General features: G+C 41.4%; 2 protein-coding genes across 2 annotated transcripts; both read right to left on the reverse strand.

The window, feature by feature from the left end:
• Window positions 1–2,956: 2,956 nt before the first annotated feature.
• On the reverse strand, window positions 2,957–13,585 carry rfc1 (replication factor C (activator 1) 1). Its single transcript, XM_080445967.1, has 23 exons — window positions 13,473–13,585; window positions 12,480–12,632; window positions 12,216–12,291; window positions 11,905–12,018; window positions 11,449–11,759; window positions 11,172–11,246; window positions 10,870–10,947; window positions 10,407–10,772; window positions 10,181–10,294; window positions 9,900–10,079; window positions 9,500–9,604; window positions 8,934–9,336; window positions 8,669–8,784; window positions 8,177–8,291; window positions 7,990–8,078; window positions 7,538–7,675; window positions 7,284–7,379; window positions 6,343–6,596; window positions 6,042–6,159; window positions 5,781–5,926; window positions 4,591–4,804; window positions 3,677–3,868; window positions 2,957–3,552 (listed from the first exon to the last, which is right to left on the reverse strand). Exons 1-23 carry the CDS (start codon window positions 13,473–13,475, stop codon window positions 3,439–3,441), a joined length of 3,570 nt encoding a protein of 1,189 aa, XP_080302093.1. The 5' UTR covers window positions 13,476–13,585; the 3' UTR covers window positions 2,957–3,438.
• Window positions 13,586–15,074: 1,489 nt separating this feature from the next.
• On the reverse strand, window positions 15,075–21,390 carry rpl9 (ribosomal protein L9). Its single transcript, XM_080452790.1, has 8 exons — window positions 21,368–21,390; window positions 20,635–20,681; window positions 20,398–20,513; window positions 18,913–19,008; window positions 18,247–18,379; window positions 17,682–17,762; window positions 15,651–15,780; window positions 15,075–15,230 (listed from the first exon to the last, which is right to left on the reverse strand). Exons 2-7 carry the CDS (start codon window positions 20,678–20,680, stop codon window positions 15,674–15,676), a joined length of 579 nt encoding a protein of 192 aa, XP_080308916.1. The 5' UTR covers window position 20,681; window positions 21,368–21,390; the 3' UTR covers window positions 15,075–15,230; window positions 15,651–15,673.
• Between the last annotated feature and the right edge of the window lie 759 nt (window positions 21,391–22,149).

A 22,149-nucleotide genomic window follows, 5' to 3' on the forward strand; every position in this document is an offset into this window, starting at 1 on the left:
ACAGAGGGAACTCTGAATCAGAAGCTCCGACGAATGTCCACCAGTATTTATAACAAATGATATCCCGACCTTGTCTGGCTTTCGTAATAACACTCGAGTCTGTTCTGTCTGACAGGATAGACGAGAGAGATGGACAGTGTTTGATGACATTATCGACCCACGCATGTGAACTGCAGGGACGACAATAAGCCTGATTTATACTTTGTCGTATGATGGTGTCGTATACTGGAAATAGCTGAGCTTGTAGATCTGCTATTTCCAGTTCTACATAGATACACATGACTGATTTCTACTTCTTCTTTTTCTAGTTTTTCCAGTTCAGACATCCATTTATAAGCTAAAGTGTGAATCACTGTTATAGGCCTTAAAATATAGGTCAGAACAAACCCTCATGGGTTTGAATAATAGCTTGAAAATTGCTTGGTCTACTATTTTATGGAATGGTACATGACAGCCTGTACTGTTTTGCCAGGGCCATGGTTGATCATGTTTGCCACAAATAATAACAAATAACTGAGAAATGAACTTCACATAACCTGGCACATCAGTCTTTATAAAGCCTGTTTTGCATCTAAGTGAAATATGCACCATACACACAGTAAAACCCTCAGTGTTGTTTTATCCATTTGTAACTCAAAGAGAGCGTACAAATGTAACTAAATGAATCTGCACCGTGTAGGCCTAATCTAAATCCAGCATTCATCATGTCAGCACTCAGAATGCACCTGCTGTGTCACGGTAGATGATAGACTGAACTGGAAAAGCCAAGATATTCACCCTGTGTTGGCAATCAAGTGACAAACTTTCATCAGAAAAATCAATAGTCCGCCCTATCAGACATGTCTTATTTTCCCTTCCTCATATACCGGTACTGAAATATTGCTTGTGCTTCCACACTCCACCAATTTGTTAAAGATCAATACCTTACAGATTTCTTAGGCCAGCAAATTTCAGCAGCTGGAATAAACATTCAGCACCACTCTTTGGTGAAATAAAATATTCCATCAACACACATTTATAGTAGAATCTTTTCTGCCAAACAAATCTTAAGTTGGAATAAAATGTATCCAAGTATGTATTTTATGGGGCTGACCACATGGTATGTCGACCACGTACAGTAACTGTAATGTCCCCGGTTTGATCCCGGCTGGAGACCTGTACATGTCGTTCCTTTCTCTACACACAGCTTCCTTTCTCTCAGCACCCAACTATCTTTTTTTCTAAAGATAATGTAGCCTATTTTACATTACATTCGGTGCTGTATATTAATGATGCATATCTTTCATTTGTCAGAATAATTGCATTTTTCTCTCCAATCTCTATATCCATATTCCACAGTAACATTCTGACCATACATTGTACTCTGTATCACATTGAATATGAGGCCATCTACGACATACAGTATGCTGCTGCAATCTGAATAATGAGCTCCCCATCTTTGTCTCGTTGCCCACGTAGTCGTCTCCATCACAGCTCTGACAGTGCTGTTAATGTAAAGTTGATAAGAGTTCCACACCAAACTGGTGCCCTACCCCAGTACTCACCTACGTCCTATGTTCTCTGCTCTAAGTGCCTTTTAGTATGTTAACACTATGGTGCTTCCTTGTCATCTATGTGCTTCTTATGGTGCTTCCCTGTCTTCTATGGTAAGCATAGATAACAGGTAAGCACCATAGTAAGCACTATAGATAGCAGGTAAGCACCATAGTAAGCACTATAGATAACAGGTAAACACCATAGTAAGTAGTATAGTAGTATCATTTTAGGTACCATGTTCATTATCATGTTATAATAATGGTTATTATAATTATTATAATGGTCTGTCAGTATCATGTAAGCATCATGGTCAGTATCATGATTAGATACTGACCAACTCAGTATCTCAATAATTGAATTCAAGATGAAATTCTCAATAAAACACCCTATTTGGTGAAAAATGACAGTCAAGTCATCTTACTGAATTGCAAACAATAAAATATAAACTGTTTACATCCTTTCCTGTTGTTCGTACCTCTGGGATCTGGGGCCTATTTCACGAAAGCAGAATTAGGGGTTAAGCCAGGGTTTAACACCTATCCTGGCTTAATTTAGCCAGGATTAGCGATGAATCGGTTTCATGAAATCTGAATTATCTTGCCAGATTAGTTTAGCCAGAGCACCCTGGATAGGTTTATCCATGACTCGATTTCACGAAAGAAGATGTACGCAATCCTACCTTAGTTACCATGGAAATTTAGCTGTTCATATTGTTGTTAGATGTTTGATAATATATTACAAATTTTTTTTTATATTATAAAAATGTCTGACAGACAGTCTTGGGACTCAAGACCCAAAAGAGAAATTTGATGTCTCCCCGGGAGCCTGGGTCTTGACTCAAGACTCTTGAGCTAAAAAGTTTGTGAACCACTGCCATTTAGAACAGTGGTTTTCAACCTTTTTCATGCCAAGGACCCCTAAATTGATATACATTTGGCCGCGGACCCCCATCTGAAAATGTTTTGTGCCAGGGACCCCCAGAAGCAAAGATTTGAGTTAAAATGTTCGCCTTAAAAATGTATATATATTTCAAAGATATGCACACATTTTCAAGATTTTTCAAAAATAGCAGATCTACAAGCTCATAGCGCGCAGGGCCGGCCGCTGCCATCACCACCGAATCCATTCAGCAGAGCGACCCTCGTAGTGATGCAAATGTGTGCCTTTGTCTTCATGGGGTACCAGGAGTGCCAGGGGTGGGGGTCCGGGCCATCACCTGTACTCACCTGGCATAAAATGCCCCCCTTCATGGGGGGGGGGGGGGGGGGGGATCTCGCCTGCCCTAAATGTAATTCCTGGGAACGCCACTGTTTATGTTCATTCATGGTTCCCATGGTTATTACATCCCTGAGAAGGTTATGAAATTCTTAGCGTACCTGATTACTAAGACTAAGAAAAATGACAATAGACATTTCTCTATTGATTACTGTGATTTTCTTTTTATATACAAAATTGCCATTTACAGGAAAACGTGGTGGTGGTTAATTGGTCATCAAAAGTGTCTGCTATTGAAAACAACAGTATTCTTCTTGTACAGACCTCCATTGTAGCAACAGTAGTAGTTGTCGTAGTAGTATAAAAGCAAGTCTTTTTACACTACAGTCACATATTTACAGCTGAAACACTTGTACCTCAAACCAATAATGATTCTAGAGTAGCACACACTGCAGAGGCATACAGATTACCCATACAGAGTAGATGACCTCTTGCTGACATGATATGACTCAAGTTGAATATCGACATTTGGATGCAGTGGTTAATGTGGAAGAGAACTCCAACTCAGAATGACACAGATGATTCCTTGACTGTGTCGCAGTTGTTACAGAAGAAAGAATTCCTAACAGTCTGTAGGGGAGTTTCCAGGCCTAGAGGACAGGAGGACTCAGGTCCGGTCGTCATGGCTCACTTCTTAGCCCTGCTCTTGGCTTTGCCCTTACCCGAAACCTCTGCCTTCTTCTTAGGCTCCGCCTTCTTCCTGGGCTCCGCCTTCTTCTTGGTGGCTTTGGCCTTTTTCAGCTGTGGGACGACACAGACAGCAAGGCAGATTGAACAGTGCAGAAATGAAAAAAAATAAAATCCAATAAATGCGTGAACACGCTTTCATCATAATCACAGCAGGGTGCAGTTTGAGCCTTCTTACTTTGATCATGGCGTCAACAGAGACATCCTCCTCCTCCTCTCCCTCTGCATCCTGGGATTCCTGCTCCGCCCCTTCACCTCCGAGCTCAGACTCCGCCCCTCCTGCGCCACGTCGGCCTTTCTTCACGATCTCCAGGGAGTAGGGCGTCATGTGGACCTCGCGGTTGTACGCCCGAGTGAAGGCCGCTTTCACCTGTGGGAAATGACATGGGACGATGCGTCTGATTTCATCTGACCAGAATAGTGTCCAAGAATTCTAATGTTGGCCTGTCGACCTTTGATTAGACTCAATAATCGAACGCAACTAATCAAAGCCAGATTAACCCATTGAGACCTGAAGCCGATTCTACATGTCTCCTAAATCTCAACAGTTTTCTGAAAAACGTATGTTTTCTATATCAGTGGTGCTCAAACTTTTTCATGTCAAGGACCCCCAAAATGATATGTATTTGGCCGCGGACCCCCATCAAAATATTGTGTTCCAGGGACCCCCCAGAAGCAAAGATTTGAGTTAAAAAATGTTCGCTTTAAAAATATATATATTCAAAGATTTGCACACATTTTCACGAATTTTAAAAAATAGCAGATCTACAAGCTCATAGCGCGGCACTCGGTGCCGCGCTATGAGCTTGTATATCTGCTATTTTTGAATAGCCCAAAGTGTAAAATAATGCTTTTTAGCTCAAATCAAAAAATGACACAGTTCCAGGTCTTAAAGGGTTAATAAATGAATTTCCTTGCTCATGTTTCTATTTGTGGATTGCTCTTGCATTTATCTAAAATTAGAAATATGTGTGCATCAAAAAAAAAAATATTTGTGAAATACATTTGTGAATATTATTTTGTGCATTTGTGAATCTGATGATTGGGGACTAATCTGATTCCATAACCCCCCCCAGCCCACCATTCCCTGACCTTGGGGTCCAGTTTAGAGTAGGGGTCAGGCTTTCCGCCCCAGACGCTGATCTCCATGATGTTGTCCACGTCTTCCTTGATGAGCTGGTAGTCATCCAGCAGCTGCACAGCCTGGCCGGCTCCCTCGGCTCCCAGGCTCTGGAGAGGGTTCAACAGCGCCCCCCGCAGGTAAGGCAGGTAGTCCTGGTTCACTGCCTGTCTGCTGCTCAATGTCCTTTGTATGGGAGAGGCAGGACAAGACAAGAGATGAGAAGGAGGAATGGAGGGAGAGTGGAAGAGTAGGGAGAGAAAAGTCATGAAGAACAAGAAGGCAGGAGATAATTTAATCACTAATATTAACCCATTAAGACCTGAAGCCGATTCTACATGTCTCCTAAATCCCAACAGTTTTCTGAAAAACCTATGTTTCTATGTCAGTGGTGCTCAATCTTTTTCATGTCAAGGACCCCCAAAATGATATGTGTTTGGCCGTGGACCCCCATCGAATTATTTTGTTCCAGGGACCCCCAGAAGCAAAGATTTGAGTTAAAAATGTTCGCTTTAAATATATATATATTCAAAGATTTGCAGACATTTTCACGATTTAAAAAAAATAGCAGATCTACAAGCTCGTAGCGCGGCACTCGGTGCCGCGCTATGAGCTTGTATATCTGCTATTTTTGAATAGCCCAAAGTGTAAAATAATGCTTTTTAGCTCAAATCAAAAAATGACAGTTCAGGTCTTAATGGGTTAACAAGAGCTAGGGGGAAACGAGGAAGTCTGATCCTGTCTGATAGTAATAAGGGCAGATAGTTCTGATATAGGATTGGGTGATGGAATAAATGAGACATCTTTCAAGAATGCATTACTAAAAGCTCTTGCACACAGACAGTCTGATGTGATTTGTTATTGGTCAATCAGTTTTTAACAAGCTCTTGCACACAGAGTCTGATGTGATTTGTTATTGGAATGGTCAATCCGTTTTTAACGCATCTGAAAAAAGCAGGAATCAAACTGGGTTCGATTTAAAAAGAAAATGACAGCATCGCAGCCATTCGTCAAACAGCTCATTTGGAGTGGGTGTGCATGAGGTGATAGAAAAGCTTGTTTGTTCTTGTGTGAAGAAAATCAGACTCTGTGTGCAAGGGGCTAAAATGCGTATCGATACAACTGAAAAAGGATGATATACGGTGCATGTGCTGCAACTCACTTTAAGCTCATGTGTGAGGCCAGCTCCTGGATAATACGGGAATGTTTGTTGGTGGAAGAGAATTTGCCCAGCCAGCTTGGGAAAGTGGGGAACTGGTTCATGTAGCCTCGCATCAGCGCCCCCGGTAACACACTGGCATAGACGGCCTAAAAAACACACACACACACACACAAAATACGTTTTAGAATGGTAAACAGTCTCTCCAGCCACAAACACTTGCATTTGCTGTTAATGTTCATTTTAAAGTTGTGTGCGTGTTACCTGGGTGGGCAGTAGTGACCAGGTCTGTCTAGAGCGGATCTGTCTGTCCACCAGGTCTCCATCACAGATGGAATCAGCCGTCTTACTGAGCAGCATCAGGTGGGCCTTCAAATTACCACTGACAGACAGACAGAACAACATATTATTATTATTACACAGAGGTTTACACTACAGGTTTGAGTGACTGGGCTCATAAATAATATTAGTACTATTGAGAACATGCATCTCCCTCAGCCCTGATTACTGGAAAAATAATACTCAAATGTGTACAAGCGTTGAGAGTACATCTTCCCTCTCTTACCCAGCGGCTGCTGGCCGCACGTGCACGTAGTTCTCCTGGACAAAAAGCGGCGCAAGTGAGTAGTCGTGGAAAAAGAGGTCGCTCTTGTCTATGAAGCTCATGTGGGCAGTCTCATCCCCTGCCATAAAGACCTTCCTGCAGACATCAAAGGGTCCCATCTTCATGTCCTTACGGGCATTGGCGGCGTCAGCCTTGCACTGGTCAAATGTCATCACCTTGTCCGTAGCAGACCACATGCTCAGGTTGTGGAGCACCTGGTGAGAGGGGAGAAAAGGTGACATGCACATGAGAGAGCGGAGCGAGGAGGGAGGTCAGAGGAGCGACAGAGGAGGGTGAAATGGTGAAGCTGGCAATATCTGAACACAGAGTCACGCCACTGGAGTTAAAGGTCAACTTGGCAATTTATTTACCTGAACCCTATCCCTAAAATGTGTTTTTATTTCACATTTTGTGGATTTTTCTGATTTTCCTACAAGTACACACGCGTCGCACCGCAACACGTTGTGAGCTTGTAGATCTGCTATTTTCAAATAGCCTATAGGTATAAAATAGGGCTAAAGTGGTTAATGTATGTTTTATTATGATTTATATCTGCAAAGTAACTATTAACTAAAGATTTCAAATAATTGTTGTGGAGTAAAAGTATAGACAATTGGAAATACTCCAGTAAAGTAAAAGTACCTCAAAATTGTACTTAAGTACAGTACTTGAGTAAATGTACTAGTTACTTTACACCACTGCACGTCAGTGAAGAAAAAACGCTGGGAATATCCCTATTTACAAGTGACTTTGCAGGGAAACAAGCCCAAAGTCGCTTATAATAAGCAGACCTGGCACGCTGGCAGGCTAGGCTGAAAGTTATAACGCATTAGCACATCAGTGGGCACGTCGGCTGACAGACTAAATGCCAACTTTTGCCAACCGAATACCAGCTTCTTTACCTGTCGAATGTCCTGATTGGCAGCTAGGATTATTTCGTTGAGTGCTGGCGGCGGGATCTTGATGCCCTCCTTGAATGCTATTGACATCATGGCTCCCTGAGGAGAGAAAAGAAAAGCAGGTGGATGAGCAACAAGGAAAAGGAAAGAGGATTGGGTTGTGTGTGTAGTGAGAAAAGAGAATTTTGTAAAAACAATGATCCAACGTCAGACAATGATCGAACGTCAGACAGGTAAGTGGCTCTGTTAGCAAGTACCTTGATCTGCTCCACTCGAGGTCTCTGGACGCGCAGATCGAAGCAGTGGTTGGCCAAGGACCTAATCTTTTGGTGGTTGCGGTCGTTGCACATGAAGATGATTGGGATCTTGGACTGTTTGATGAGGCTAATCATCTCCTGTAAAGAATCATGGGTCAGTGGGTAGAGGTCAACATACTGTGTGAGATACAGGTGAGTGGACAGAATAATAACCGATATCCAAGTGACAACGTGAGGGAGAAGAACATGGAGTGATTTCCCTCTACCACCCAAAAGCACCTCTGTAAACTAAAGCCTGGCGGCACTTTTAACTCTTACTGCTATTGCTGCTATGACAATTTCCCCACAATAAAGGTTTATCTTTATCTTATCAAAGTGTTTGCAGCATTCTGGATATATAGGCATCAGAGAGAGCACTACAGCACATGTTGACATGCAGTGTGTTTGTGTACCTGTATTCCTCCCCGGTCCTCATTGCCAGCCATACCGTCCACCTCATCCATGATAAGGACATGCTTGTTGCTTACCGTCCGAGATGCGCCTGCACAACATATGCAAACATGTGTAAATAGTCATTTCAGAAAGCCAGACGTGATTGTACAGATGTGAGTGGAAGGGTTATGCGAATCACATCAGTACCTGTATAGAAGTTCTTGATGCTAGTGTTGTTGAGCGACTCCGCAATCACCTCTTTGAGGCTGTTCTTACTGCGAGTACAGCTGGCGTTCGTCTCCACGTAGCTATAGCCCACCTCCTACACACACACACACACACACACAGTATTGAGACAGGTAGTGGAATAGGAACAGACATAGAAAGCTGATTTCAAGAAAAGCCAAGGCAGGAAAAAAAAATAGATTTTTGCTGTCTCATGCACTGGCTGCCTGCTCCTACAGTACCTAGAAATCATCTGTGTCATTCTGTGTCATTCTGTGTGTGTGTGTGAGTGTGAGTGTGAGTGTGAGTGTGAGTGTGAGAGTGAGTGAGTGAGAGTGAGTGTGAGAGTGTGAGAGTGAGTGAGTGAGTGAGTGAGTGAGTGAGTGAGTGAGAGTGTGAGTGTGAGTGTGAGTGTGAGAGAGTGAGTGAGTGAGTGAGTGAGTGAGTGAGTGAGTGAGTGTGTGTGTGACTAACCTCACAGACAAGTGCTGCTGTGGTGGTCTTCCCCACGCCCGGGGGTCCAGACAGCAGAGCCGCTTTAAATGTTGATCCATCATCTCTACCGCTTCCAAACTTGCCAAACTTTGCTACTGCAGAGAGAAAAGTATATACGTTCAGTACATACAACCGTAATCCTTTATAGGCCACAAAACAAAGTGTTGCTGGCTCACTCAATGTGCGTGAAACCTTATGTGAAGTTATAAGTTATCAAAAAAGCATCACAGACAGGCACACCTACCTGCTGGTTTAGCAGCTCCCCCTGCCTGGTGTTTGTGCCAGTTTTTCAGCCAGCGCAGCAACTTATTGGCACAGCTCTGGTCCCCCTGCTGGCCAATCACAGCCTTCAGAGAGCGGGGACGGTACTTGTCCACCCACAGCAGACTAGCAGCATCGCTGGCCGAAGAAGAGGACGAGGGGGAAAGGCCAAGTCCCCTGCGGACATCGGACCCTGAGCCTCTCCCAGGTGGGGTGGCACTGCCTGCTGCTGCAGGCCTGGAGCTTCGACCCTGGGCCAGGCCTGTCTTGGAGGGGCTGGGAGTCTGAGGGGACCTGGAGTTGCCCTTGGAGGGTGAGATTTTCTGGGCAAGTGGGGTGCTCTTCGAGGGTTGGTTGGAAGGAGTTCTGCTTTTAGAGGCCTTGCACTGTGCGGTATGGGAGTACACAAGAGATAAAAGTTACTACAACTTCAATGTATCTGACAGAAGTATGAGACTTGAGTAGAAATGACACCCAAAAATTGTATCAATACAAATGAGTTTGAAGCATGGCAGTCACATGGATGGAGGCAGATGTGTGTGCACTGACCTCAGCCTCAGCAGCAATCTCATACTTTGACTTCTTCCCTGGTTTGGTTCTGATCAGCTCCAACAGGGCGTCCTCATCAAGGATCTTAGTTCCCAGACTCTCCGCCTGGATACAGAAAGAGAGAACAATAACAACAATCTAATTCAGCAACATGAAATACACTTTTAACTGATGTTGAACATTGAAAGAGTGAAAACATTATAAATATCACACACACACACACACACACACACACACACACACAGTAGCAGAATCAGTCAAAAGAATAACATGTCAGCAACTAAAGAAAGCAAAATGTGCGATGAGAACCAGAAGAGGGCTAATTTGGCAGAGACCTTTAGCGATATGCTATTAAAATGAGCCTGAACGGTGTGGTTTATGTGATATCTCAGCTGGCTACCTTTTCTGTCTTGGATGCTCCGCTGTCTCTGCCCAGCACCACGTAGGTGGTCTTCTTGCTGATGTTGCCCGTCACCTTGCCCCCGTAGCGCTCAATGAGAGACTTGGCGGCATCCCTCTCCATGGACTCCAAGACTCCTGTCAGCACAAAAACACAGCCCTCCAGGCAGTTCTCTGCACCCTGGAACACACAGTTTTCATTATAATTTGGGATTATCTATGAATCGAAAGTAATGACTGACATTTTGACTTTTTCCTATTTGACGCGGCTGCAGGTATTACCGTAGGTATTTCCTTGGAGCCCAGAGCACGTGGTCCATCTCTGTTTAGGTAGCTTCTGAAGGCAGAAGCGTTGCCTCTCTTTTTCTCGCCGTCATCAGGACTAGTGCTTGTGGACTAGGCAGTTGAGAACATTATGTCAACCACAAAAAGGACCCTTATGTCTTTTCAAATATACTTTCAAATTAGTTTTTTCCACCCCTTGCAAGGCATTAGTGGTTTGGCTTACCTGTGGTTTTTTGGGGGATACTTTGATCGCAGTCTCCCCTTCAGCAAGACTTCCTGTTTTGGGTGTGTATTTCTTTTCTATGATTAAATCGTCACAGGGCTCCTTTTTGGGAGAGATTTTTATTTTCTTGGGTGAAATGGTCATTTTCTCCTCTTTAATCTCCTCTTTTTTCTTCATTTGAGCCAGTTTGGAGCTGGCCTTCATAGGAGCTGTGGTCTTTTTAGGGGATGGGCTGATAACCTCGCCTATGAAGCTGTCAGCCTCATTGGCCTTTGACCGACTGCTTGTGCTGCTGTTGGCAGAGAATGTACTACTCTTCTTAGGCGATATAGTTGGGCCTGGCTTCTCAGCAGAGTCCTTACGAGCCTGGACGAACAGATACATACAAGGCATAATGTTACGACCAGTGGCTTTTATGGAAAGTGAGTATTGTTTGTGTGAAATATAAGGTTGTATTCAATGCCTTCTTGGCCTTTGGTGCCTCATCCAGCATGGCCAGCGTCCTGGCAAACTCCTCATCGTTGTGGACCTGCTTCTCCAGCTGTGTGAGAGAGAGATAATACAAATTAATTGAATTAAATAATAGATCACACTACCACATAAGTGCATTAGTCAATTAGAATATTGAATGATTTCAAACGTATTACTTGTTTAGTGCATTTGTTTTGTCTACAAGTAAAGCAAATCCAGAATATGAATGTAAAAACACTTTGCCGATATATTAGCACATAAGTTCACTTTTTGCTATGGCAGATGTCAGCCTACCTCCATGTCCTCCTCCATCTGCAGCTGTTTGGCAATTAAGTCATCACTCATACAATCCTCTGGGTCCTGAGTTGGCTGAGGGTGGAAATCATATTGTTTGACAATTCAAATGTATACATCCAACTAAGTAGTACATTATAAGAGTAACATTATACAGTATAATACTCCCAATACATGTCGTTTTATTTATTGTTTTGCTGTAATGGGTGAGAAAAGAGAACATGGAAACACAAGACATAAAAAAAAGAAATTGGTAGAGAAATAAAGTGCTACTCACAGCCTTCCTCTTGGTGCTGGCTACCAGCTTCTTATCCGAGCGCTGCACACTGCTAATGCCAAAAAAGTCCATTACTGAGGTGGGGGTTCGTTTGGGCTGGGGAATGGTGTTTGACTTGGGGGTTACAGCTATACGTGGAGATTTTGCTGCTGTATTCCCTTGAGTGGAGGAGGCTTTAGAAGGAGTCTTTGTCCCGTCTTTGATCACTGGACAAGACTTTTCTTCCTCCATCTTTACTGGTTTGGAAAGGCCATTCTCCTTGGGTTTCACAGTCTTCTTAATGGACAGGAAGTTGTCACTGTCCGACGAGTCTACAACCACAAATGCACAAAATAGATCTCAGATATTGCAGGTTGGGTTACAATATCCAATATAATAACAATACTGGAAATGTAAGAAATCATGCTCTGTGTACATGTTTATGTGCACTGCATCTAAGTGACCTTATTCTCCCACCTGTTTCAGAGACGTACTGCACGGGATCCTTTTTGGGAGGAGATTCTTCCTCGGTCTTCTTACTGGATTTAGAGGGTTTCTTCGGCTGTCTCTGTGGTGCCTCCTCCTCAGAGTCTGTATCAAATGTCAAGAGAAGATTGTGAGGAGATTCTAAGGGGAGACCTAGGGGAGGTGGTGATCAGCTTGACAAGACAACTGTGAAATACAGTATAGTAATAATGAGGAAAATTGTTTGGAAAATGAGCATCTTGGTTATAAGGACAAAGTATGGATAGTTGATGTGATCATGGCGAAGCCATCTCTATCGTTACCTGATTCTATGACAATTCGCTTCTTACGTTTCTTCTCATTGTCCTTCTGTTTCACCTCTGCTTTGGGACTTGTGATCTGAAGGAAAGGGAAGACATAGCCCACATAAATGAATGCTCCACAAACACCTTTACACAGGCAAAATACGTGCTTTTAAGGATATTTGTTAGATCAAACTCTTGTGACCTGAAGCACGTGAACATATGATCATGGTAATAATTATACAGACCAATATGGCAGTAGGAAAAAGCATGCGATTACCATACCTTTTTAGTCACTTTCTTTTTCTTCTTTGCATCCTCCTCTGAGGAAACAGATTTCTTTTTCTTCTTTCTATCTTCATCTTGACCGTTTCCATTCTGGGCTGTTTTCTGCACCGCTGGTTTACTTGAAGTTGGTGCAAAGAACCTCCTGATGTCCTGTGTTTTCAGAGAGGAAGAGATTGATGCTAACTTCTTGACCATCATCATTCATGACACTAGAGCCCACAAGAAAGATTGGGCATGCACTGTATAGACCTATTTTCTACAGCAGACATACAGTAAACCCAGCATCTGAACATTCCAATCTAATTTAATTTAAAAATGGCGGGGGTACTGGGGTAGGCGTTTGGTACACAAGAGACAGGATTATTCAACAACAGTTACTACATGTAACACAACAGCTACTACGTGTAACAAGAGGTAATAGTCATGTTTATTTATACACTGCTGACAACGGCAACGTTTGTTAACGGGTATCAACTCTGACCGTTAGTCAATTATTTCAGATTATATGACGTTGAATTAGAGCAGATTTTCAGAGAGAATTCATCCTTAACGTGTAAATAATTAATTAAGTGTAAATAATATATAGACATTCTAAATGGATCCAGGTTTAATAGAACATAAACTTGGAACCAAGCTGTTCCCTAGAAATCATAAATTTTTCACCGACATTATCTACATTATGTTTAATGTCAATTCATGATTCAAATTGTAACTTTCGTTAATATCAAACATTAATTAACATGTATTTGTTGTTTTTTTGTAACAGTTAGGAGTAAAAGAAACACAACTAACCAGCTATAAAACAACGACAATGTGACAGTTGAGTGGTAGATAATAATGTAACTTTATGGCAGCTAACATTAGCTCGTTGGCTAGTGTGTGCATGCTCCCAAAACATGCTTAACAAGTTAGCAACACAGATTATATTTCATGCAATGCAACGAGTTTACTCAAACTGCTGCACATCAATGCTCAGGTCGGTTGACATACCATAATAATCAACACAATAAAGTGTTCTTTCCTCTGGGTTGTCAGATCAGTTGTCAGGGAGGATAATAATCCAACGAAACTGGCGCGCGCGGCGTTCCTTACTGTCGCCTGGAAGTGACGTAAACTCAATGTGATACGCCAGTGGTTCTCAACCCAACCTGTGGGTCGGGGTCCCCACATGATGGGGGGGGTCCCAGATAAAAAAGTAAAGTGCCGATTTAAGGACTTTTAGATTAAGACCTTTGATACCTAAAAAAGAAATGAAATGAAAAAATACCTTTATTTTATTACATCAAAAGTAATCAACAAACTATACTATAAAAACTGGTCAAACATTGGCCAAATTGTCAAATACTCTAAAGATGCAAAATTTGTGCAAATAGCTCATCTACAAGCTCACAATGCCTCACAACGCCAGGCGTTGTGAGCTTGTACATTGGCAATTTTCACAATTTATCTGTGGAACTGTCAAACTAAATGTAATGCCCGAGTTCAAATATGATTATTTTGGGGGGGTCCCCAGTTCAAATATGATTATTTTGGGGGGGTCCCCAGTTCAAATATGATTATTTTGGGGGGTCGCGACCTGAAAAGGTTTAGAACTAGTGATACGCTATGGTGAGTACACTCAGTACAGTGAAGAGTACAGTGATGCCGCACCGAGAAATAGCAGATCTACAAGCTCACAAGAAGGATGAGCTTGTATATTGGCTATTTCCAGCGTGCCGTGCGACTCAAGCAGGCTTGAGGCGCACAAACTGTACGTCACGTCCACCACAGGCATTGTTTATATAAAGCCTGCATTATAGAAGTTATGAAATACAGCATGTTTCCAACATAAGCCTATATGCATTTACTTGATTCCAAGTATAACAAAAATATTGAAGTATGGGTTCATTTGTCTGTTATTTGTATGCTGGGCATTACTACAAACACTACATCCCTTACTAAAATTATAATCTCTACAGATGTACCCATTTGTGCATTTCAAGATTAGCCATTCCCACAATCATAGTAAAATAACTACCCGCCTTGATTTTATTCATTTCTTCTTCCCTTCACATTACACCTCTGAGGTGAAGGTTAGGATACTTCCGGTAGCACATAGAAATGAACCGTTTTTCATACAACTGTAAAAACTTCCAAAGGACTGGTTTTCCTCCCTATGGTATATTGTACTTTGCATTTGGTTTAAAATCCTGTTAACATGTTTCAGTCTTATTACTGGTACCAAATGTCCCCATGACCTCTTATTATTTGTTTTTGGTTTTTTTGTATGTTTTTATTTTAACTATTTTTTCTGTTGTTTTTTTGTACCATTTGATTTTATGTACTGTCTGATAAAATTTCTGAAAATAGAGTTTTTAAAAAAAAACTTCCAAGGAAATTGTTGGTTGTTGCTCGGATTTAGAGGGAAACATTTTCATGATCAGGTGTTAATACTAGGGCAGCAGTAGATGAGAATACTCATGAAAAACATCACAATATATATAGGGATGCTAGAAAATGCTGTTGCATGTGACAAATGCACAATAAAATTACATCCATGAACAAATAGGTTACTAATCCATCTAACCACTAAGAAAAAGACAGACCAGTTAGTTTCAAAAAATGTAGTAGATGGAATTTTATTTGTCAAAATAGGACATTATTGGTCATCTTGTTCAATAACAGTGGTCTTCTCGCTGACATAGATGCCATCCAGGAACTTTCTTATGTCCTTCTTTCTGACCGTGGTGGCCTGTTGGATCAAGGCCGCTGGAGGGGGAAACAAAGGGGCCAAGTGTGAAAACGGGGAATGAGTCGCATGCAAAATACAGGTGGAGGTTCATTTGAGAAAGATTGTAAGAGTCTAACAAGTTTTAACCTACAAAATACAGTAAATCAGTCTAGTTTATTTTGTTAACACTGGACAAACCAGTTATGATCAGATGCATGCTGTGGTTAGTCAGATATATTGAAATTAAACATGACATTCTGAACACCATGTGGCATCTAAAAAAGAAAGCCTACCAAAAAGCAAATGCATTAATTTACTAGAACAAGTCTAGCATATAAATCCACCGTGCAATGCATGAACTGGACATAAGGAAAAGAAAAAAAGTGTTAATTGGTAAGGGGAAACAAAAAAAAAAGTACATGTTAGTCCACAGGGGAAGATTTGCCACATTCTCTAACCTCTACAGTTGTAGCAGTTGTTTTTAATGTCCCGGCTCCGTAACAACTCCCTTCTCAGACACGTAAATACCGTCCAAGAACTTTCTGATATCCTTATTTTTGACTGTGGTGGCCTGTTGGATCAGAGCAGCTGGAACACAGAGAAGCTAGGGTGATGAGCAACATGCACAGGTCACACAGGGTCAAGGATGACAAACATTCTACAACACTAGTAGGGCTTAACAACAATGAGTCCCAAAAAAATACTGTAAGTTCCAAAGTACAGAGGTTGCAATTCATTGCACAAAAGAAAGCATCTAAATAGACTTCTAACAAGGTATTCTAATGTTTTAGGTATTTGGTCCAAGAATCAATCACAATACTTCAACCTTAAAATGTATATTAAAAGGATGATGCGTTTTTGCATGTTTAGCTCACTGTCTAGAAGTTCTCACAGCTCAACTAAAAAAAAAACTGTCTGAAAATTGCAATCAAGACATTCTTTTAAAAATTGTTCAGCCCTACTAAGGATAGGCAAGGATGATTATGGATTTGCAGAATGATGGGAAGAGGAGGGCTGAAGGAATACATTTATATAGGGGGGGAAATTGGTGCCCACAACATTTTCTATTTCAGAAAAGGAATATGGAAGAGGCTGGGAAAAGTAGTATCAGTATTCACAAGACTTGATTTCAAGATGGAACTGGCAAAACTTCACAAAAAGATAGCATTATGATTGGTTAAGAAATTGTGGTGCACTGATACCAACCAAACATAGGTAATTGACAGTACCAATTTGAATCCTTTAATTAATCTTTGTAAAAAGCATTACTCAGGAAAGCACCAGTCAATACAATTTATTCAAATCTGATTAGGTGAACTTTAGAAGCTATGACCTCAAGTACACTGTCCATTCAAAGTGTGCTCCCATTATGACAGCCAGTGTAAATGCTCCGTCTTGTCAATGGGCACGAAATGGGAGAGCCATAGCACACCGGTTCCAAAATGAATCGGGTGTAGATGGGCAGAGAGAATGATCAACTTTCTAAATAGCTTAACAAACGATGGAGTCTGGCAATGATGTACTTGGGATGGTCAACATGTCAAGTGGATGGTTTGGATAGGACGAGAAAACAAATATCTAAATCATGGCACTACGGGTATGTAAAACTATGGTGTTGTGTTGAATTCCAGTTCTCTAGGAAGTAGCAGTCCATAACCATGTACTTAGGGTTTTTAGTCTCTGTAAATGGCAGTTCCATGGACCAGGATATCAGGACATAACTGAATCACTCGGTACACAGGCTTTTATTTTCCTTCACCCTTCGGCAAACCTTACGCTAGCAGAAGCAGCAAAGGGATCCCATCTTGACAGGGTCCCCCAGCTTTGACATGTATGCCGAAATGAAACCGTAAGCTTTGATTTGACAAAAAAAAACATTTTGCACCAAGGTACAAAGAAGAGTCAACATCCTTTTAAGAAATAATGAAATGCATAGATGTAGAGTGAAAATGGCAGGAGGTATTTTTTAACAATCATCCCCTCCTCGTATATAAACAGTTGTGCAGTGCCTCAACCTCAGGGGCTACCGGTACTGATGGCTTTCTATCCTTGAGCACGGAAGCTCTGAAAATGATTCTGAGGATAAAGCTGATGTGACGCCTGCTCTCAGCTTCCGTTCAGTCTTTTTCTTTAGTCGCACAAATTTGACCCAATATAAATAAAAAATAATCTAGACACATCAGAAATGGAAATTCTAAAATATATTTTTGTGAACGGAAATTACTGATTTTGTTCTTGGATTTAGGAAGGTGTAGTTCCAGACTCTATATAGCATTCGGAGATTGATTTTGGTTTAGAACTACCCAAAATCTAATGGTGGTTAGACCTGGTGACCAGTGTACCAGGTATAACCAATCCCTGATTATGGTGACTAGAATAACCTGGACACTAGATTAATATTTGGTAGAGTGGAAAACTAGCAGTACTCGTTACCCCAGAGGACGGGAGATGATCACAACTGAGCTAAATGGTTATGTTGTTAAACCCACCTGAGTTTGACACCAGCTCAATGTCATTACCCTCCAGGACCAGCTCATCCTTCTGGGCTTGTGAGAGTGCACATGACACACCTGGGAAGGGGACAGATTGGGGTAGGGAAACGCAGAGAAGACACTAGCTTAATTTTCAGCCACAGAATGATCCTGCACATACAAAATCTGTGAACAAACCAACAAAGGACTAATATCAAAGCTCTTTTGGGGAAACCCGATAAGACGAATCGCTAGGGCACATACCACATGGCTTTAACGCCTGACATCAAGTCCCCAGTTCAGACCATTTGCTGCTTTGTCATTTCCATTCTCTCTCTCCCCCCGTTTCCTATCTGTCTAGTCTACACCATCTGTCAAATTAAGGCTTAGAACGCCCCCACCCCCCAATTTTCCCCCCCAAAAAAATCAGCATACAAGTCTGTTAAAAAGCTTTCGCACACTTAGATTTAAAATCTCTGACCCTATAAAATTGCCATGATCTACTACACTGCCAATGTGTTCTGTTGAACAGCAGTCACCGAGAGCACAAATTCTTTCTGTCATTAGGTGCAGTCTCACTTACCAGTCCTCATACGAACACGGCGGATGTACTTCTCTCCCAGGAAGTTCCTGATCTCCACCAAATTTCCACCCTCCTGAATGACTACATTGATGGGGAAATGGGCATACACAGATCGCATCTTGTACCGGAAACCCTATAGAGGGGAGAAACATGGTCGTCAGCATTGAGATGTAAAGGACAGTGAACGCAACAAGACCGATGAATGTTGGAGCACTGTACAGCTGAACAATAGAACGCCCTCTCCAACTAAGCCCCATCTTAACTCATTCACTGCGAGAACTTTTTTATTTTTGCGTTTGACAAACTGCCAGAGATTTTTCATAGAAAAAGAAAGTACTCAGGAGCCAAGATATAAAATGTTTAAGTTTTAAGTTAACAAGGAAGTGGATTGGAGTCTAGATCTTCAACAAATCATATCTCCTTGGTCTTTAGGTTAAAAATTAAATAAATTAAGAAAAAAAAGTTTTTTTTTTTCGTTTTAAATCGTTAAATCGTTTTAGTCGTTCTTGGCAGTGGGGGCTTAAAGGACAAAAGTCGTTTTAGTCGTTCTAGGCAGTGAATGAGTTAAAGAAGGCAGTGTGAGGCAGTGTCATGACAAAAGAAACCAAACTGGAAAGAATATACATATATGATGTGCAAAATGCACAAATACAAAAGCAGTCTCACCGCAGTGACTCCCTTAATCATGTTCTGGACATGACTGCAGATGGTGCGGACTGTGGCCAGCTCCTTTCTGTTGCCCCACCATTTATCCACACGCAGCTGAAAAAAAGAGCAGGACATCAACTTCTGCACGTTCATTACAAACTACACAATCCTGTGAGACCCAAGTGAGACCTGTGAGACCCAAGTTAGCAAAAGTATCTTAGTCTAGGAGCGGGCCATAGGGGCGGCCATAGCTGAGTGGTTAGTGAGCCCGCCTAGGGAGCCAGCGGCCCCAGGTACGATTCCAGGCCACGCCAGCATATGTGTCGATGAAATGAAATTTGTCCCTGAGCAAGACTCTTAACCCCTAATTGCTCACAGGCCCTCATTGGAAACAAGCCCACAAGGACTTTCATGAACGTCCTGTTAAAAGGAATTATCCTTATCCTAGGAGAGCAGCAAAAGTATCTTAGTCTAGGGGTGCAGGCAGGAGTTCTGATTAGTTTCGTTTTTTACATCTTTGAAGCAGCATTCAATAAAGCTTGGCAGCTTGTGGCCTGATGAGAAAACAGCAAGGCCAGAACAGAAGGTACAGATCACATTTGTACATTGTGCCATGGCATTATGACAGTCCTCTCCGATAAGCTTGCACCTTGGAGGTTAGGAATGTGCCCGTCTTTAAAGGCTTAAAACCTCAGTTCTCTCAAAAGCAACAAGCTCTTGACCAGCCAGCACATGTGTACATATAACCGTTTACTATTTACATACGACACTGTACACTTTACGTAACTCTGTACATTGTATATAACATCAAATGTTCACATTTGATTGTCCATGATACATCCTTTTAGTTGGACTTTAAAAGATGGACACCCTCTTATGTTAGTGGGTAGATAATTCCTCCATATGAGGCGGGCATAAACCATGTTAAGTTTTATACACGGCACATGCTCGTTTAAAGAGCTTCCAGTTATCAAAGGTAAAAAAATAAAAAATCTTTATGGCTCTAGGGGCTTGAGTGTCATCACACCTGCGCAAGACCAATTTGTGAAACGGTACTAGATGTGAGAGATCATACAGTGCAAGTATGTCCTGGCAGCTCCAACTGTTAAAAAAGGCCTAATTTGTTAAGTAATTTATCAAGTTAAAGTTGATAGTGTTGGAGACCTCCTTGATGTGATTTTTAAAAGTTAGGATAATCCAGGATGACTGAGTTACTTGAATTGTGTTATCAATTAAAGTAAAAAAGAAAAGCACATTTGAAGTGAGTACCGTTTTAACTGGCCTCTTTGTGATCATCATGCAGTATTTTTGGCGATTAAAGCAGACATGAATCAAGGGGCCAGTCTTGAACACTGGTCAGCACAGAGTCCCCATCATGACACAATGACTACATCATCTGCATACATCGGGTCAAGAACATTTTGACACATCTGGTAGGTCATTGATGTACAGAGAACACAAAACGGGACCCACAAGGTAATAAAAAAAGTAATAAAATGTTACCTTCTTGTGTTTTTGGCCCAAAAGTCTGAGCTCCAGGTTGATGTGGCTGAACTCCCTGCGGAGTATGCCACGGGGACCCTTGACGATCACCGTCCTCCCCTTCAACTTGATATCCACTGCACAGACACATCAAAACACAGCAGATAAGATGTATGATCTCATAACAAGCTTGTAGAAATGGATCTTAAGCTGCATATTATTAACGCCCAATCATAATGTACCAAATCATCACCTTACCATTGTCGGGGATGTCGACAGTCTGGTTGCTGAGAATGGTCTTCATTCTGTAATGAGAAACACTGATATTTACGTTTCAGTCAGGTTTAGTTGTAAATGCTAGCACAGACAGCAAACTGTCATCCAAATATTAGTATATTAAATAAACTGACAACACAAGATGAACACAACCCCTTCCCAACAGCAGTATTCATAGTTGACAGCAAGAGGGCCCTTGCATGATTAGGAAATATACTTGTTCAAATGTACATGAGCAGCATGTGGAAGAGTACTTTTATTATTCGAGTCAATTACACCTTTGGACGTACAATGCATGACACACATGACTTTAGTTCCACTTACTTAGCTCACTTACATTAGCATTAGCATAAATGTAACGCTAGCTCAACCAATACATATCAGCTACATAGGTCAATGGAACCGTATGAAAGGATGCTGTAAACGTTATTTAGCTGTAGTCGTGAAGAAGACTCTACATTCATTATTTTAAACTAATTCACGGGGCCATATTGTATGAAAACAGACGCGTAGGCCTGGGAAGAGTCTGGAAGGGGACCATCGGAATAACTAATGTTATGGAATGCAATAAACGTAGTGTATGTGGAAAATACGATGTCTGTCATTTGTATTAGCAATACCCGGATAAATACTCCAATAAGGACGTACATTTGGAGTTTTTTGGACACAGATGGAGTTAGATTAAATGCACGACATTTTCAGCCTTCATTCTCACCTCGCCGGTAGTAGAGGAAAGGAGGAAGGAAGGACGTCATCACGTAATTGTAGTGTGCGTGCGTCATGACGTCATGCATTCAGCAGGCATTACAAGTTAACCGATGAACTGATTATCAGTGGTGGAAAAAGTACTCTTTTTACTTGAGTAAAAGCATCAATACCAAGTCCATAGATTATTAGTATTCTAAGAAGAATTCAAAATTTACTTGTGTAAAAGTTACTGGTATAAAAAAGTGCCAAAAGTAGAAAGTATTCATTATGCAGAATGTCCCATTTCACAAGTTTTCAAATGTATAAAATCTTTTGAAAATAGCATGATCTACGTGAGCTTGAATGTTTATAGCCAATATACATTTCGGCCATTTGAAAATAGGGCTAAAGACAAGTGGTTAATGTATGTTTTGTAATGATAATCAAAATCTACAAATTAACTAGTAACTAAAGTTTTCAAATAATTGTAGTGGAGTAAAAAGTACAATACTTTCCTCAGAGATGTATTGGAGTAGAAGTAAAAGTATTGAAAAGTGGCAATACTCCACTAAAGTAAAAAAAAATAATACCTCAAAATTGTAAGTACACAGTACTTGAGTAAATGTACTCAGATACTTTACACCACTGCTGTGCTGATGTATTAGTATTATTGTGCATTATAATAACTATAACCACAAAACGTAATTAGGTTTAACATAAGTGGGGTAAAATTCCCTGAAGTGACACTGTACTTCTACATGTGTTTGTACGTCTTTTATTTTGCTTTCAGACCAAAGTAAACGCACACAG

This window comes from Gymnoscopelus braueri (assembly GCF_963280865.1).
Source record: "Gymnoscopelus braueri genome assembly, chromosome: 2".
In the NCBI taxonomy this organism is placed as follows: Eukaryota; Metazoa; Chordata; class Actinopteri; order Myctophiformes; family Myctophidae; genus Gymnoscopelus; species Gymnoscopelus braueri.

Excerpts from the sequence above, each read along its gene's own strand:
- rfc1 (XM_080445967.1), bottom strand. Across the intron at positions 10,295-10,406 it reads TATCCCCCAAAAAACCACAG|TCCACAAGCACTAGTCCTGA; the intron begins GTAAGCCAAACC and ends TCAACTGCCTAG. Across the intron at positions 3,869-4,590 it reads ACTCTAAACTGGACCCCAAG|GTGAAAGCGGCCTTCACTCG; the intron begins GTCAGGGAATGG and ends CATTTCCCACAG.
- rpl9 (XM_080452790.1), bottom strand. The coding sequence starts at position 20,680 with ATGAAGACCATTCTCAGCAACCAGACTGTCGACATCCCCGACAATG. Across the intron at positions 17,763-18,246 it reads CCGTGTTCGTATGAGGACTG|GTGTGTCATGTGCACTCTCA; the intron begins GTAAGTGAGACT and ends TCCCCTTCCCAG. Across the intron at positions 15,781-17,681 it reads TGAGCTGGTGTCAAACTCAG|CTGCTCTGATCCAACAGGCC; the intron begins GTGGGTTTAACA and ends TCTGTGTTCCAG.